General features: G+C 38.7%; 2 protein-coding genes across 3 annotated transcripts in view; one reads left to right on the top strand and one right to left on the bottom strand.

The window, feature by feature from the left end:
* The first annotated feature begins 20 nt into the window (after positions 1-20).
* Positions 21-9,864, top strand: LOC138027483 (fucose-1-phosphate guanylyltransferase-like). Its single transcript, XM_068875033.1, has 5 exons — positions 21-482; positions 2,418-2,638; positions 4,024-4,457; positions 6,148-6,556; positions 9,176-9,864. Exons 1-5 carry the CDS (start codon positions 74-76, stop codon positions 9,419-9,421), a joined length of 1,719 nt encoding a protein of 572 aa, XP_068731134.1. The 5' UTR covers positions 21-73; the 3' UTR covers positions 9,422-9,864.
* Positions 9,175-14,265, bottom strand: part of LOC138027489 (ATP synthase subunit s, mitochondrial-like) — a 7,228-nt gene continuing 2,137 nt past the window's right edge. For both annotated transcript variants that reach the window (XM_068875044.1, XM_068875045.1), the window contains 3 exons: positions 12,966-13,135; positions 11,300-11,450; positions 9,175-10,345 (listed from right to left, as the gene is read on the bottom strand). In XM_068875044.1, coding sequence (XP_068731145.1) covers positions 10,240-10,345; positions 11,300-11,450; positions 12,966-13,135 — 427 coding nt within the window. In that variant the 3' untranslated portion in view covers positions 9,175-10,239. The remainder of the gene's footprint in view (positions 10,346-11,299; positions 11,451-12,965; positions 13,136-14,265) is intronic.

Here is a 14,265-nt window from a genome sequence, read left to right on the forward strand (position 1 = left end):
CAATGAACTGGTTCCAGGTCCCTGCCTAATCCCCGATCGAGCATTCGTCTTCAGAAAAGCCACATCAAAAGCCATGACAAGCTTCTCGCAAACAAGCAATAATATTAGGAATTCAACTGCAGAAAAGCTAAAATTATTTGAATCTATTCGTGGAAAAGATGTAGGTGATATCCCTTTCTGGGATGCAGTCGTAATTACCGCTCTTGATGAAAGTCAGAAAGAAGCTTATGAAATTCAAGTACAGTGTAAACTAGATAGGGGAGAGCTTCCTCTGGGGGTGAAATACCTTGTGTTTCACGATCCGCCCGGACCCAAGATAGGCAATGGAGGTTCTGTTCTTGTCACTATTGGAGATTTGCTAAAAATCTACGACGAAGAAGAACTACTGAAGACCAAGATAATTTTGCTCCCAGCTGGTGGATACAGCCAGAGGTTGCCTAACGCTAGTGTTCTAGGGAAAGCTTTTACTGCTCTTCCGATCGGTAAGTATATTAGAATGAAGCATTATTGCAGTGCATTGAGGACATTTCAAGAACTCATACACGACATACTAAACTATGTCGTAGCAGCATGCATGCGCCCCATGCAAATGAGCTCAAGACAAATTTCCTTCCAAGAATTCATATCGATGTCCAGCCGGGCAACAATCCAAGACAAAAAACATAAGGAACCGGTCATTATTGATGTAGGATGGGGGCAGGGTGGGGGGGGGGGGGGGGGTATTGGGGCTAAACTTATTCATAAGAAATTCAGGGAGCTCAGCAGTACGTTTGTGGTATATTAATTTTTAACAGGGTCTGGAGGAGGGGGTCTGGATCTCGAAACAAGGATTAATTTTCCCCACATTCACGAATCACTTGGAGGAATTCACATATCATGTATTTGGATAGAGAATTATCTTGAAGCATTCTGCTACCATCTACGAGATTAGGCAATATTCGTGTTGCCAATCATCTTGTGTGTGAGTGGAAAATGCTTCAACTCTATCGCCGGCCACCGGCCACTTTGCTAATTCTAGCTCCCAGACCTATTACCTATTACCCAGACCTATTACCCAATTTGCTCCCAATTTGCTTTCATAAATGAAAGTAAAGTTTCCAAAATGTTTCTTTCGATAGACACATTAATTTTCTTCTTTATGGATGGGTTGTTCTTTTACTTTGCCTGATTCCAGCATCAAATAAAATGAAAGGAGTACTCTAATGCTCGCCATTTCAAAAATTTGCAAGTGAAAACATCCAGGGGGCCATCTTGACAGATAAATTATATGTATTCATGTAGGGTGATGGCTGATGTTCATGACATTATAACAGCAGAAATCTAGATTCACGCACGCATGCTGTTTGCACTCTAAACTCCATTGTTACAGTATCGCAAAGTGAAAAGAGAATCCAGACCTATCTGCTTTACTTAAAGTGCATAAGATGAGATTATGAGGTTTGGGGGGGGGGGGGGGGGATAGTAAGCATGGGTAAATATTGAATAAAGAAGTCACTTCCTATTTACATGGGGGCCTTATAGAAGTTTTGATCTTTCGTACATAATGTTTTACCCCCCCCCCCCCCCCACCCTCCTCTTCATAAATAATGACCAGTTCCAAATATTGAGTCATATCTGGATTATTTTCACTTCTTGAAAACAATTGTGTTGGGGCAGAGGAAGGGGGTATTGTTGACCTTCTTTTCAAGAAATGGTCCAACAGTTTGAAAAAGTAATGGTCAAAGTCTCTTGAAACTCATTTTCACCAGGATTGCAGCTCAATCATTGTTTGTCAGCAAATTTCAAGCTTTGAAAGCTAAATTTTTCTGTACAGAAAAGGTTTTGCTTCAAAGACAAAGTAGATACAGATTCTTAAATTTTGCAATTCCTCCACAGTTTGCCAAGACCCTTTTGGTGAGTTGGGTTCCTGATAAAAGATGTTAATTTTGGAATCCTGACATTTGCAGCTTAACTTCAATTTGATCCCCACTATAATGGCAAATGTCTAATATTTGTACATTTATTTTGTCCTCTTCCTGGGCATTGAATATGCCCTAGTTGGAGGGATATTGAATATTGATTAGTGAAATATCCTTTAAGTTGATAATGATATGTACTGTAACACCCTGCTACCTCTGACCACAGTTCCAGCATTCAGAACAAAATAGATGACTTAAATGTGCAGCCTGGTGTCACAATGATGATGTCTGTACCCTGTTTTTCTTTATTATTAATGAATTCAATGATCAACTTACCATATCATTTTCAGGTGATTAACTTTCATCTTGAGATTTGTTATTATGTCTCTTGCATATACTGTAGGTTTTATCCATTAACTTTCACCTTTTCTTTCAATACATTCGCAAGAATGCCACTTTGCTCATCTCATTACTTCAAAGATTATTTTCCTTTCATCGTGTATGCCTTTGTTTTGTCAGGTGACCCTCCATTTCAAATGCTGGAACTTCAGCTTATTATGATGATGGACCTCCCTGCTAAAATGAATCCTGGAATCTTTGTGGTTGCGTCCGATTGTTTGGAGTTCTTTAACAGTGAAGGAGACTGGTCCCTCACCAGCCCTGGCTTCACTGCATTTGCTCATCCATCTCCAATAATTATTGGTACAACTCATGGTGTATTTGTGTTGGATGATCACAAGGTATTTTGCTCTTTTGAAAGTTAATCACACAACTTTGACCCATTGACCCCTTGGATTGAGATTTTACTCTCTCTACCGCCAGAGGATTTTACTCATCTACTGGGGGCATCCTAGGGCATTTGAGGTGTCAATGGGTTAGTAGATTTTACTCTGTCTAACACCTGACAATTTTACTCGTCAATGGGAGGCAATTGTGAGGTTAGTGTCAACATTGTACCGACATCTTACCGACATCTTACCGACACATCACCAACTGTCGGCCGAATGTTGGTCGTCTATCAGCTGACTGTCGGCCGACTGGTAGTCTGTGTTTTGGGGAAAACCTGTCGGTCGACTGTCGGCCGTCTGTTGGCCGTTTGTCGACCAACAGTCGACCGATAGTCGACTGACAGTTGGCCAACAGGTTTTTCAGGGAGCTCTTCTTCACAATTACCCAATGGGGGGTAGTTCAGGAGTCAGTGGGTTAATGTGAGACTTTTATTTTGGATGAGCATGAGTCAGTCAGTCTTTTGATGCAAGTTGGTCCTCATAGGTATTACAGAGTCTCACAAAGCTTAGCAATGATGGGGTTTATTATCCAAGATTTTCTTACATATTTTGTGGGTGTTATTCCAAAACTGCCAACCAGGTGGCACATTAATTTTGGTCGAGCACCAGACTACAGCACATAAGGTTACAGTTTTGATCCAAGCCAGGCCAACTCTCGGAGTTTCGAGAGAAAAAAGGAGAAAGTGCTCCCCAATTACGGTATGTCTACATGTACAAATAGTTAGACTTTGAAGGCATCTTTGATGAGGATTTCACACCATGTGGGCCAATTGTCTTACAAGCCTTGCTATTAAAACAAGAGACAAAGAAATCCACCCATTGTTCAAAGAGAGCATAAGAAATTACTCCTGGGGTTGTCATGTTGCCTTGTTCTGGACCAGGGCATCTGTCATTTCCCCTGATAATTTATAATAATAATAATAATAATAATAATAATAATAATAATTATTATTATTATTATTATTATTATTATTATTAAATGTTATTATTGATAATTATTATTAGTGAAATGACAGGGAACTATTTAAAATTAATAATAAATTAATCCCCCAAATGACACAAATTGGTATAGAAAAACCTTAACTCAGGAAAATTAATGGTTAATAAGCAAACTTCACTTCACTAAAGGCATCACGTCCTCTACAGTAATTTTTTAAAATAAGTTTTGGTCATATTGGAGTTTTGAACTTGTGATGGCTCTCACACACTTAGTAGTCTATACTGCTGTACCAGTTAAAAGTGAACCATTTGGCTCATTGTGAGAACAGTGACCTCTTATATTTTGTTACTTACATTCATACTGCAGGCCTATATTCCTTCATATTTTTTTTCAACAGAGTGATTGCCCAGTCACCCAAACAACATGTAAGAAGTTCCTTCACAAGCCATCAACAGAAGTCATGAGAAACCATGGCATCACATTTCTTCACAATGAAGAAGAACATGTGTTCACTGATAGCGCATACTTTGTGGACTGGAAGAAAGCAAAGAGTCTTTATGATTTTTCCGATAAAATTAAACCAATCGACTGTGAAATTGATGCTTACGGTGACTTTCTCCAAGCTCTTGGGCCCGAAGCATGTGGAGATTATACAAAAAATATTGCCAATGTGACAAAGGAGACAGCTTCTTTGGTTGAAAAGAGAAGAAAAATCTTTGAGTTTTTGACAGGTACACAGCTAAATGTGCTTCTGCTCAATGAATCAAAGTTCTATCATCTTGGAACCACAAAGGAATATATACATCACCTCTGTAAAGATGCAGCGTTTAGGTAATTAAGCAGAACCTCGAGTAGTTACAACTAATCTTTTTCAGTTTCCCTCTTTTTACTCTCCAAAAGCCTTGTTTTTCGATTTTCCTGAGTTTCAAATCACATAATTGGCTTTCACATCAACCTACTCAACAATATTTGTCTCATGACTATGCCTTGAGGACAATTCTTGACTATTGTATATTTCACTTCCATGTAGTTACCCTAATTTTGGAATAAGCAGGTACAAAAGTTGGACCAGATCTAACCTGCTATAACGCATACTTTTCTTTAGATAGGGACAGTGAAAAGGTAGGCCTGATACAATAAAATGAGTCGTCTGCCGCCCACCTGTCAAGAGTGATGTTATCATGTGTCATGCTATAAATTTGAGCCAATCTGATTTTTAATGGAATTTACCTGCATGTTGTGACACAAGGAAAGACGTGACAAAAACGAAATAGAGCTCTAACTGGAATGTCTGCAAAGTCAGACTTTATCCATACAGTCAAAGCTATTTCTGCAAATCCCGCTTGACAGATGGTGCAGTTTCTCTGTTCAAACAATCAAGGAACAGAGAATTTTGAGATAAAATCACAGAAAAAGCCAAATTCGTCATGTTATCATCAGGCCCAATCAACAGTACAATGAACTTTATTATTTTACACTTGAATATTTGATATGGTAATAAAAGATGCTAATATGAGGAAAATGGACTTTGAGAAATTATAGTTTTCCAGCAGCAGCTTAATTTGGTAATTGTTCAGCACTTCTCTCGAGGTGGGCTGTTTCCCTGAATGTGGCAGGACTAAAGTTCTATTCGGTTCTTTTTGGATTCACAACTTGTTGCTTCTGAATATTCCAAAGGACTTACCACAACACTACAAATTTAAGGTTTTCGAGTTGGTGGAAGTGTAACAATGCAAATGTTTTCTAAGAGTGTTCGGAACCGTAAATAACACTATTGCCAAATCCCATAGGAAGTACAACTACATTGTCTTCTTTTAGACAAATCATTCTTTGGATGCATTCTCTCTGCTCTTCCTTTCAAGATTTTTAAAAAAAAATATCTGAAGTCGAATCACCAGCAGCTGTAAACAGAGCCTAAACATCATTCCTGTTCAAATCCTTCTCTGCGGCCACAAAACAAGCTGTTAGTTAAGTGAACCAATTTTTCTACAATTTTTCTAACCAATAGGAGCGAGGCTCCAAGAGATCTATTGTTTTTGGCCAATCAGAGTAAAGTCCAGATGCTGGACTACGGGCAGAGGACTCATTAAGAAATTGTATCAGGCGTACCTTTTCCACCCTCCTGTCTAAAGAAAGTATGCCTGATCGCAGCTTAGATCAGATCAATTCAGATCGCTCACCCCGGATCAAGTGAAAAATGGTTTTGTAAGCCAAAACTATTCGATTTTTTTGCATTCACTTGATTTCAGCAAGGTTAGCTTAAACATTAGGGCTAGGGTGATTTTTCAAGGCCTTATCATTTTTCATGTTGATCCAAGGTGAGCAATCCACGTTGATCTGGTCCTGCCTTTTTGAAATACTGTATGGAATACTTCACACAAAAACTTTGCTGCATTATTATTATTATTATTATTATTATTATTATTTAATTAATTAATTGGCAGAAATTGGCCATTGTTTTGGTTATGTTAAGGCTATTTTCATTTTTTTTCTTTTTTTTCTTTCTTTCTTAACTTATAAGGCACGAAAGCCATTTTGCCTCAGAAGTCATGGTTATCAGAGATGGAGTCCATGAAGAAAAAGAAAAAATCAACACTGATCAAAGGTGTCTGATACAATGTTACCTGACATTGCCATCCACCATTGGTCAGTACACAGTACTAGAGTACTGTGACATCAACTCCGGATCCTCAGTCGGCAGTAACTGCATCATCAGCAATGTGATCATCCCTGAAGGAGCATGTATTCCTGATGACACTTTCATGACTACTGTCTGTGTCACTGTTAACGATGTCGCTGGGTTGTTTGTGACAGTTGTGTTTGGTATTGGGGACAATGTCAAAAAGATGGCAAGATCAGATGACCTTAGCCAACTGCAGTATCTGGGCATGCCTCTTGATCTAGTGTTAGCACTGCTAGATGCAAAGCTGGTAAGGAACAAATCAAAGAGCTAGTCTTACAGGTTTTGCTTACCAAAAAAAAAATAATAATGAATTTTATCAGGAGGTTTATGGGTACTTTGAAAAACACAAATTCGGGCACAATAATGAGTCCCGATAGTTACCAGGCCTTTCGAGAAACATGCCCCAGGGTTAATCTGAAATTGGATGAACAGAATTTTAATAGTTGCCTAATTTTAATTTATCTGAGTTAATTGCAGCTCTAACTGGTTGGCTCGTTCGGTTGAGCATCAGGCTACTACACTGTATTGGGTTATTCCAGAAAAAATCCACACTCCCCCCCCTTCCCGACGGATGGGGTCGTTTGTTAACCCCCCCCCCTCTCACCTGGATTTCCTGAAGCCCAAGACCCCCCCCTCCTGTCTGGATTTCCAAGACAAATGACCCCCCCTCCTGCCTGGATTTCCGGGAAAAAATATCAGGCTTAAATTTAATTTATTTTTAATAGAAAATGAGCACAATCACGTATAGAAGATGTTCTTTTTTAATTTCTAAAGCTTTGGCTAAATTATATAAAAATTCTGTTGTGTGGAACTAAGAAAAGAAAGGGGTGAAAATGCTAAAACGCGAACGAGTGTTTATACATTGTTAGCTCATAAAAATCAATTGCCCTTGTTCTTTCTTTGCGCTAAATATGGTCCAAAAGTAAATACAATTAGTAGAGAACATGACAAACTAGTTCAATAGTCATTCCTTTTGGAGACAGTCTCGTCCACTCAAAATCGAGAACTTGTAAATCAAACATGATCAAAATATTTTGAAAAACGAGTCTAAACTTGTTTATCGTTCAAATTCTTTTATATCTTAAAGACTGGATAATTTGAGTCACATATCCTACCTTCAAGAGCCTGTAGTTCTAATCTGCAGTGGAAGGAAAGTTCAAACTCGTGTAAACCTTGTTACAAAGACGCTAGAATTTGACGTTCCTCCTTTTACGACTAAGAGGGGAATCCGGCTGAAGTTTTAAAAAACTGAGAAGCAGGCAGACTAGGCTGATAATAGTAGACCTAGATGAAAAACTAAAACAAACCCTAAAGAATACAAAGTGCGAAGGTGTGAAAGTAAATCAATTGTTTACTTTCTTTACTACTATCATTACACGAAACAACGGTGGCACGCTGGGTCCGGGAATGAGTAAAAATGTGTCAGGCGTTTCAAACTCTTCTTTGCAATATTGTTGCGACGGCTCTTTCTTTAGTATCTTGTTCGCGTTTTCTGCTATAAAAGGACTTGCGAAGGAACTTAGATTATCATTTATGTCAGGTGAGAAATAATGTGAACAAAATATTTCTACTATTTTCAGGGTCTTAGAGCGCTAAACTGTCGAATCGCGTGAACTATCGGTTCAGATGACCCCTGCAGAAGACTTTTTCGAGTTCAACCCCCCCTCCCGCCTGGATTTCCAGGGTCCTTGACCCCCCTCCTGCGAGAATTTCCAGAATCCCATCCGTCGGGGTGGTGTGGATTTTTTCTAGAACAACCCATTGGGGGGGCAACATGAGCAGGTCTTTAAATATTTAAACTGTGGAGAAAATGCTGCCTTATTTTTTTTAGTTACATCATCTGCAAAATTGTTAGTCCTTTCAAGTCTTCTCGGATAATGAATTAAAAGCCTCTGTCTCACAACCCTGGTTCATAAACTCTGTGGGATGTTAAAGATCCCACATGCTATTCGAAAAAAGTTCCAGTTGTCTTGGTCTGGTCTGAATTCTATAGGGCCATATGGGAGACAACAGGCTTTGACAACCTTGTTCCCAGGTTCTCTTCTTCTCTTCTCATGGGAAAGAAGAATCATTTATCCTATTGAAAGTGCTGCAGTTGGCTTGAACATTGCCCTTCACGATGACATATGAACTCTGCATGTTATATCTTTTGAATCAAAATAAGGATCTTTTTCCTATGTCTCTGCCATCAATCATATTCAAAGCAACAAAAAGTGTTTACAAAGTGTATTGAAATCTGCCAATGACATTGTTTGTAAAATGTGACCTGTGGTGCCAGTCCTTAGAGCGGTTTTCAATAGAGTGTTGTAGAACAAATACCAATAAGTAATTACTTCGACCAATCACAGCAGGTGCAAACAGGGTCTGGTATCTTTTACAGATCACAGGTCATTGTTTTACCAATACAGAAAGTATCCTAAACATTCATAAAAGCTAACCTTAGGCCTAAAGACTTTTGTTTGGGTGCAATCAGGCCTTAGGTTAGCTTTTATGCATGTTTAGGATACTTTCTGTATTGCTAAAACAATGAGCTGTTGTGACCTGTGACCTGTAAAAAATGCCAGCTGTACAAACGGCGCAATTTAAATCAATCCAAATTTGTAGCAAATTCCATGTAACGTGGGAAAAATCGCGCTTGCAAGTCGTGATTGGTTTTGGTTTTCATACACTGACGTGCGATTTTTAAACTAATCAGTAATCGTAGTAACTATTACAAAAAATTATTGCACAATTACTTTCGACAGTCATTTAAAAAATTGCTCTGTCCTTTACTACAGCAAGTGGAAAATCAAACTCGTAGTTAAAACTATGTGAACTTCAGACTCTCCACTTTATTGCTCTCTTTCTTTGACTGTACTATTTGCAGGACGCACGCCAGGAGTCTGTTAGTCTATGGCAAGTGAAGCTATTCCCTGCATTCCACAGCTGCAAACACTCTGTTCAATATGCAATTAGCATGATAAATTCTCTCAAGAGTGGAAGCAAACTACAAGTAGGAGATGTCAAACCTGTTGGCAAACATCTTTCAATGGAGGATGTTTTGGCGATCAAGGACATCAAGGGGACTTTAAACATTAGGGAAAATCTAAGGAAAAAGATTTTAGCAAAGTAACATGGGGAGACTCTGTGGAATTATTGTTGAGTAATGATAACAAATTCTACAAGGAGTTCCATGAAACAAAAGCGTATAACCTTGGTCTTGGTCTTGGTCTAGTTAGGTTGTTTATAATATCAGGGAACAGCTTGCAAACATTTGGAAGAGGTTGGGAAAAAACTACATTCTTTTGGCTCACCAGGCAATCAGCAATAATTGGGGAAAAAAAATGCAGGACAAACAAAAAAATGTCTGCAAAGAAGGGTATGAATTAAACTGCCTGTAGACAGATTGACGACTCTAAAAATTATAGAGAATGCTATTTTTGTAGGTAAACAAAAGTTATAACAAGGGTAAAGAGCTTTTTCCATTTTCATGTAATGATTCCAATTAGCTGGTCATCAAGAAAAATCGTCTTAGTACAGATTAAGAAATAAACTAATAATAATTATTATTATAAAGTCCATTGACTATGGTATTTTCTAAGTGTCTGCAGTTCTTCTCCCAAAAGCCTTATCCTAAAAACTAATCCTTTCCATAAAAAAAGTGTTTTCAATCTCCCTGTGGTAATCAGTTAACTTTTATCAACTGAGGTAACAGTGCCATTTCCTTTCGTTTGAAAAAGCCACCAACACAGTAACACAGATTCTTTAGATCTAACTCCATTTAGCCATTAGTAAAGGCACAGCCAGCTTTTATTAACTGTGATCTCTTTTCAATTATCATGAGTTCCTTCTCTTAGCCAAAAACGGTTTTGATTTCCAACAGTTGCATTTCCAGCACTGGAAGCTGTACGTAACTGTGTTTCGTACATTTTTTAAAGATGTTATTTACAGTCATTTTTCAATGACACATGCAGGGATTGACTTCTGCAGTGCTGCAATGGCTTCTTCCCTCTCTTTTATTCTTGGGGTGTTAACGAGGTTGAGTTGTATCAGTTTTCTAAAGGAAAAGAAAATGGAAATTATGACAGAGGAACAAACAAAATAGTGTACTCAAAGCCAGCCTCCGGAATTAGTAATACTTGGAATCCGAGGAAACCCTATACTTTGTCTTAATGTTACAGTACAAGCCCATGTGCAATCGACGCATCCAAGCAAATCTCGTTTTGGACCAGTTGCTGGGACCATAAAAGGAAAACTATGTTTTTTATTTTATTATATTTTTTTCTTAATTCTAGGCCTGTAACATGCTATGATTTCAAAATACCACAAACAAATGTGGATACATAGAGGATATTACATGGCTGCACGGAGATACAAAATTTCTTTTCAAGTGTTGAAAAATATTTCACGAGTGAGTGCACTTAGTCTTGTGAAATATTTTTCAACATGAGAGGGGAAATTTCATATCTCCAAGCGGCCATGTAATATTCTATTTATTATATAAACACCAATGAAATACTAAATCATTTCACGAAAGGCATTGAAAGATGCGATTTTCATATGTAACCATAGCAACAATGATCTCTTCATGTGTGAAGCTAACATGTTTCCATACGAAAGCTCACTTGGTTTAAATTTCCATTGGTGTTTATATAATTAAAAAATTATTAATTAAATAATAATATAAATATTATTGATAGACCTACATGTAATTAGCAAACTCAATGTTGTACCCAATTCAAACCTTTTGGGGATAAAATGTTTTGTTCCAGGTATTCCCACATCTTTTAAATACAAAACTTTTAATGCTACATCATCATGCAAATACAATTTACGCAAAGAATCTTAATACCATGAGATTTGAATTCGGTACAACATCAGAGTTAGCCGATTAGGTCTATGATAATAAAAATAAATGGTGTATGTTTTCATATCCCCATTCTTCAAACAATTCATGAGCCTTGTGTACATAAATTTGAAATGAAATTTTAAAGTTATTATTCATCCTTACTTTAACTCGTGAAGTGGAGTTATATCTGAAATTCCTCCACAGTTTCCAATGTCCAGATTCTCCAAAGATTCTCTCACAGGTAGAAGTTTACTTGTGTCTGTTATGTACTTACAGCTGTTCATGTTAAGCTGCGTCAGATGCTGAAGACCAACTGTAAATTAGACAAAAAAATGAGTCACTCCCAATCCAGTCTAGGCTCGATTTCCAGCCGTTTTGTGAGCCCACGTTCCTCACCCCACACCAGTAGTTGGGAGGAGGACAACCGCACTCACAAAACGGCTGGAAATCAAGCCTAAATCCAGTCTACAATAATAAGAATAACAACAGTAATCACTATAATAATAATTACAATTTCATTAGTTGATAGTGTTTTTCCCATAAGTGTCTTAAAGAACTTTACAAAATAATTTTATCTCCATAGAAAAGGAAGTAGTCTTTTAGCATTAACCTGAAAAATCAGTTCTCATTTGCAGCTTAATTAATATCTGACCTGCTCGACCTGCTAATCGCCCTTTCTCGCAGTCGGAGACTCAATTACTAAGGGCGCAGCTCAACGAGGTCGGACCGAAGGAGCTGTGCTGCCGGGTAGGCGCTCTGCCCCTGAACACGACCCATGTATGACCTCGGAGCACAGCACCACAGCCTGATGGAAAAGGTCGGGAGTCGATTTTGAGGAGGGAGGAAAACCGAAGTACCTGGAGAAAAACCCTCGGAGTCAGATTGAGATCGACTGAAACTCAACCCACATACAACCTCGAGGCCAGAGTTGAACCTGGGTCGCAGAGGTGGGAGGCACGGTTGATGACCACTAAACCACCCTGACTCCCCGACAGGGGAGGGGCCATTCACTCCTCAGGCACCCCAGGGTGCCCCCAGTTGACGAGTAATATCGTCTGGCATAAGACAGTAAAATCTGTTAACTCTCACTCCGGGTGAGTAAATGGAATAATGAAGGGGCCATTCACTCCTCAGGTGCCTTAGGATGCCCCCAGTGGACGACATAAATCGTCTGGCGTTAGACAGAGTAAAATCTATCTCACTCCCTGGAGCCAGTGGGTTAAGCCACACCCTATGGAAATAATGGTATGCTTAGGACCAAAGACGGGAGGTCCCCATACAAGAAGATATCAAATCAGGCACTACATCTTTTTCCTGGAAAAAGAGACTTGACTAAACCTGAATTGTTGGGAAACAACAAGCAGAATGTGAAAATCTCGGGTGTTGAAAACGTGAATCTGTTTTTGTAAATTGATCACAGCTCGGCTTGGACTATGACCCCAAAGCACTTAGTGACTTTCAAAGGGCTTGGCTCTGGTGGGAATTTGATAAAAAAAAGGATGACAGAAAGATAATGTCTGGTGATATGTAGCTGCATCAAAAGACAAAGAAAAATGAAAATACTATAACCCATTCACTCCTAGGAATGGGGCGCTTGATAGATTTTAACTCTCTCTCAACGCCAAACGATTTTAGTCGTCAAGGGGGGGAGGGGGGGGGGGGTGGTCCTGGGCGGTTCAGGCGTCGATGGCTTAAGGAATTCAATCAATTGAAATTTACTTTGAACAGCAATGTTTTCTTACTTTGTGTCAGAGGGAGAAAGGAACACCATACATATGCCTGCATTGCAGATTACTGGTAAAGTTAATTTCTTGCTACCGGTATTTACCAAGATGCTGCAGACCTCCTGTGGTTACACTTATTCCTTTAGCATTGATTCCTTCTAGCTTCAGTTTTTCTTTTGGTCCATCTGGTATTGCATGATAATCCCATATCCATTTGTCAAGGTGTTTAAACTTGGCACCTCCCCCACACCTCAACACCCACTCTGCTGCAACCCTTTAATCAATTATTATTTTTAATTAGTAATCACATTATAAGAGCATATACAAAGGGATGTAAAGTCTGCCAATGAAAAAGTGCCAATTGAGCCTAATCAGGGTTAGCATCAGCCATGGATAATCATTTGCAGCAATGCTAATCTGATGAACCAAATGGAAATCAGAAAAATCTGAGTTTAATTTCTCACTTCATGATAATATTTATCATTGTACATACAGAATAACTGATTTGAACAGTGACTATTAATTTTAAGAACAAAAAATTGTGAGGTGAAAGATTTGATTGATGAAAAAAAAACTACTACAGGACTGGTGGAAGTGTGCAGTGGTGGGAAGGTGTATGATCCGGGGGGGTCTGCTGGTTGAGGTCGCATTCTCACGACTGGATTGACTATAATGGAGTTGCATTTTCAACAGAGTTGCCGCCAGAGTTACTTAGAATAGGGTCGCAAATTGTCAGGATTTGAGGGGTAAAGAAAATTCTGGCTAAATTAAATGGGATTTAAAACTGGAAAGATTTGCGGTCAAAAAAAAGTTGTTACAGAAACAACTGTAGCACTGTTAATTTAATATTTACTAGTCCCAATACATTCCGTTTTGAAATAATTACAATTAAAGAGGGTCAAAAAGGCTTTATAATTTTAGAAGGTTATGCATTTATTAACAGAAAGTGACTAAGTTGGGGTTGCTAAAATTACATTTACCCAAAAGTGACTAAGATGGGGTCTATAATTGGCCATAAAATAGACTATAAAGGGGTAAGGGTCCTGAGAGGCCAGCAGCACAAACCCAACGAAAATTGACCCAAGTACCCTCCCCAGGGTGTATGACAACTGCAGACTGCCTACAAGTAGCGCTCAGATAAACAGTATTAAAGTCTAAGGCTTAGTAAGCACCCATTTCAAATAGCTGCGATAAACTTAAGTCTACGAACCCATTTTAAAATGGTTAGCTTTCAATAAGTGTGATTTAGGGTTAGTCTTCAGTCTGCAAGTGTCAGATACCGGTGGTGGGGGGAGCATATAGCTTTCCGGCCAGCACACTTCAGCCTAACTAACAGTAGATGCTCTAACCAATGGATGGATCAAATAAATAACAAGCAGTCTGTATTTAATTAATTTGCTGTTG

The sequence above is a fragment of the Montipora capricornis genome, chromosome 12 (genome assembly GCF_036669925.1).
Source record: "Montipora capricornis isolate CH-2021 chromosome 12, ASM3666992v2, whole genome shotgun sequence".
Classification (NCBI taxonomy): Eukaryota; Metazoa; Cnidaria; class Anthozoa; order Scleractinia; family Acroporidae; genus Montipora; species Montipora capricornis.

Coding starts and splice junctions, on each gene's coding strand:
- LOC138027483 (XM_068875033.1), top strand. CDS start 74: ATGACAAGCTTCTCGCAAACAAGCAATAATATTAGGAATTCAACTGCA. Junction 4,458..6,147: donor TGTAAAGATGCAGCGTTTAG/GTAATTAAGCAG, acceptor TTAACTTATAAG/GCACGAAAGCCATTTTGCCT. Junction 6,557..9,175: donor CACTGCTAGATGCAAAGCTG/GTAAGGAACAAA, acceptor TACTATTTGCAG/GACGCACGCCAGGAGTCTGT.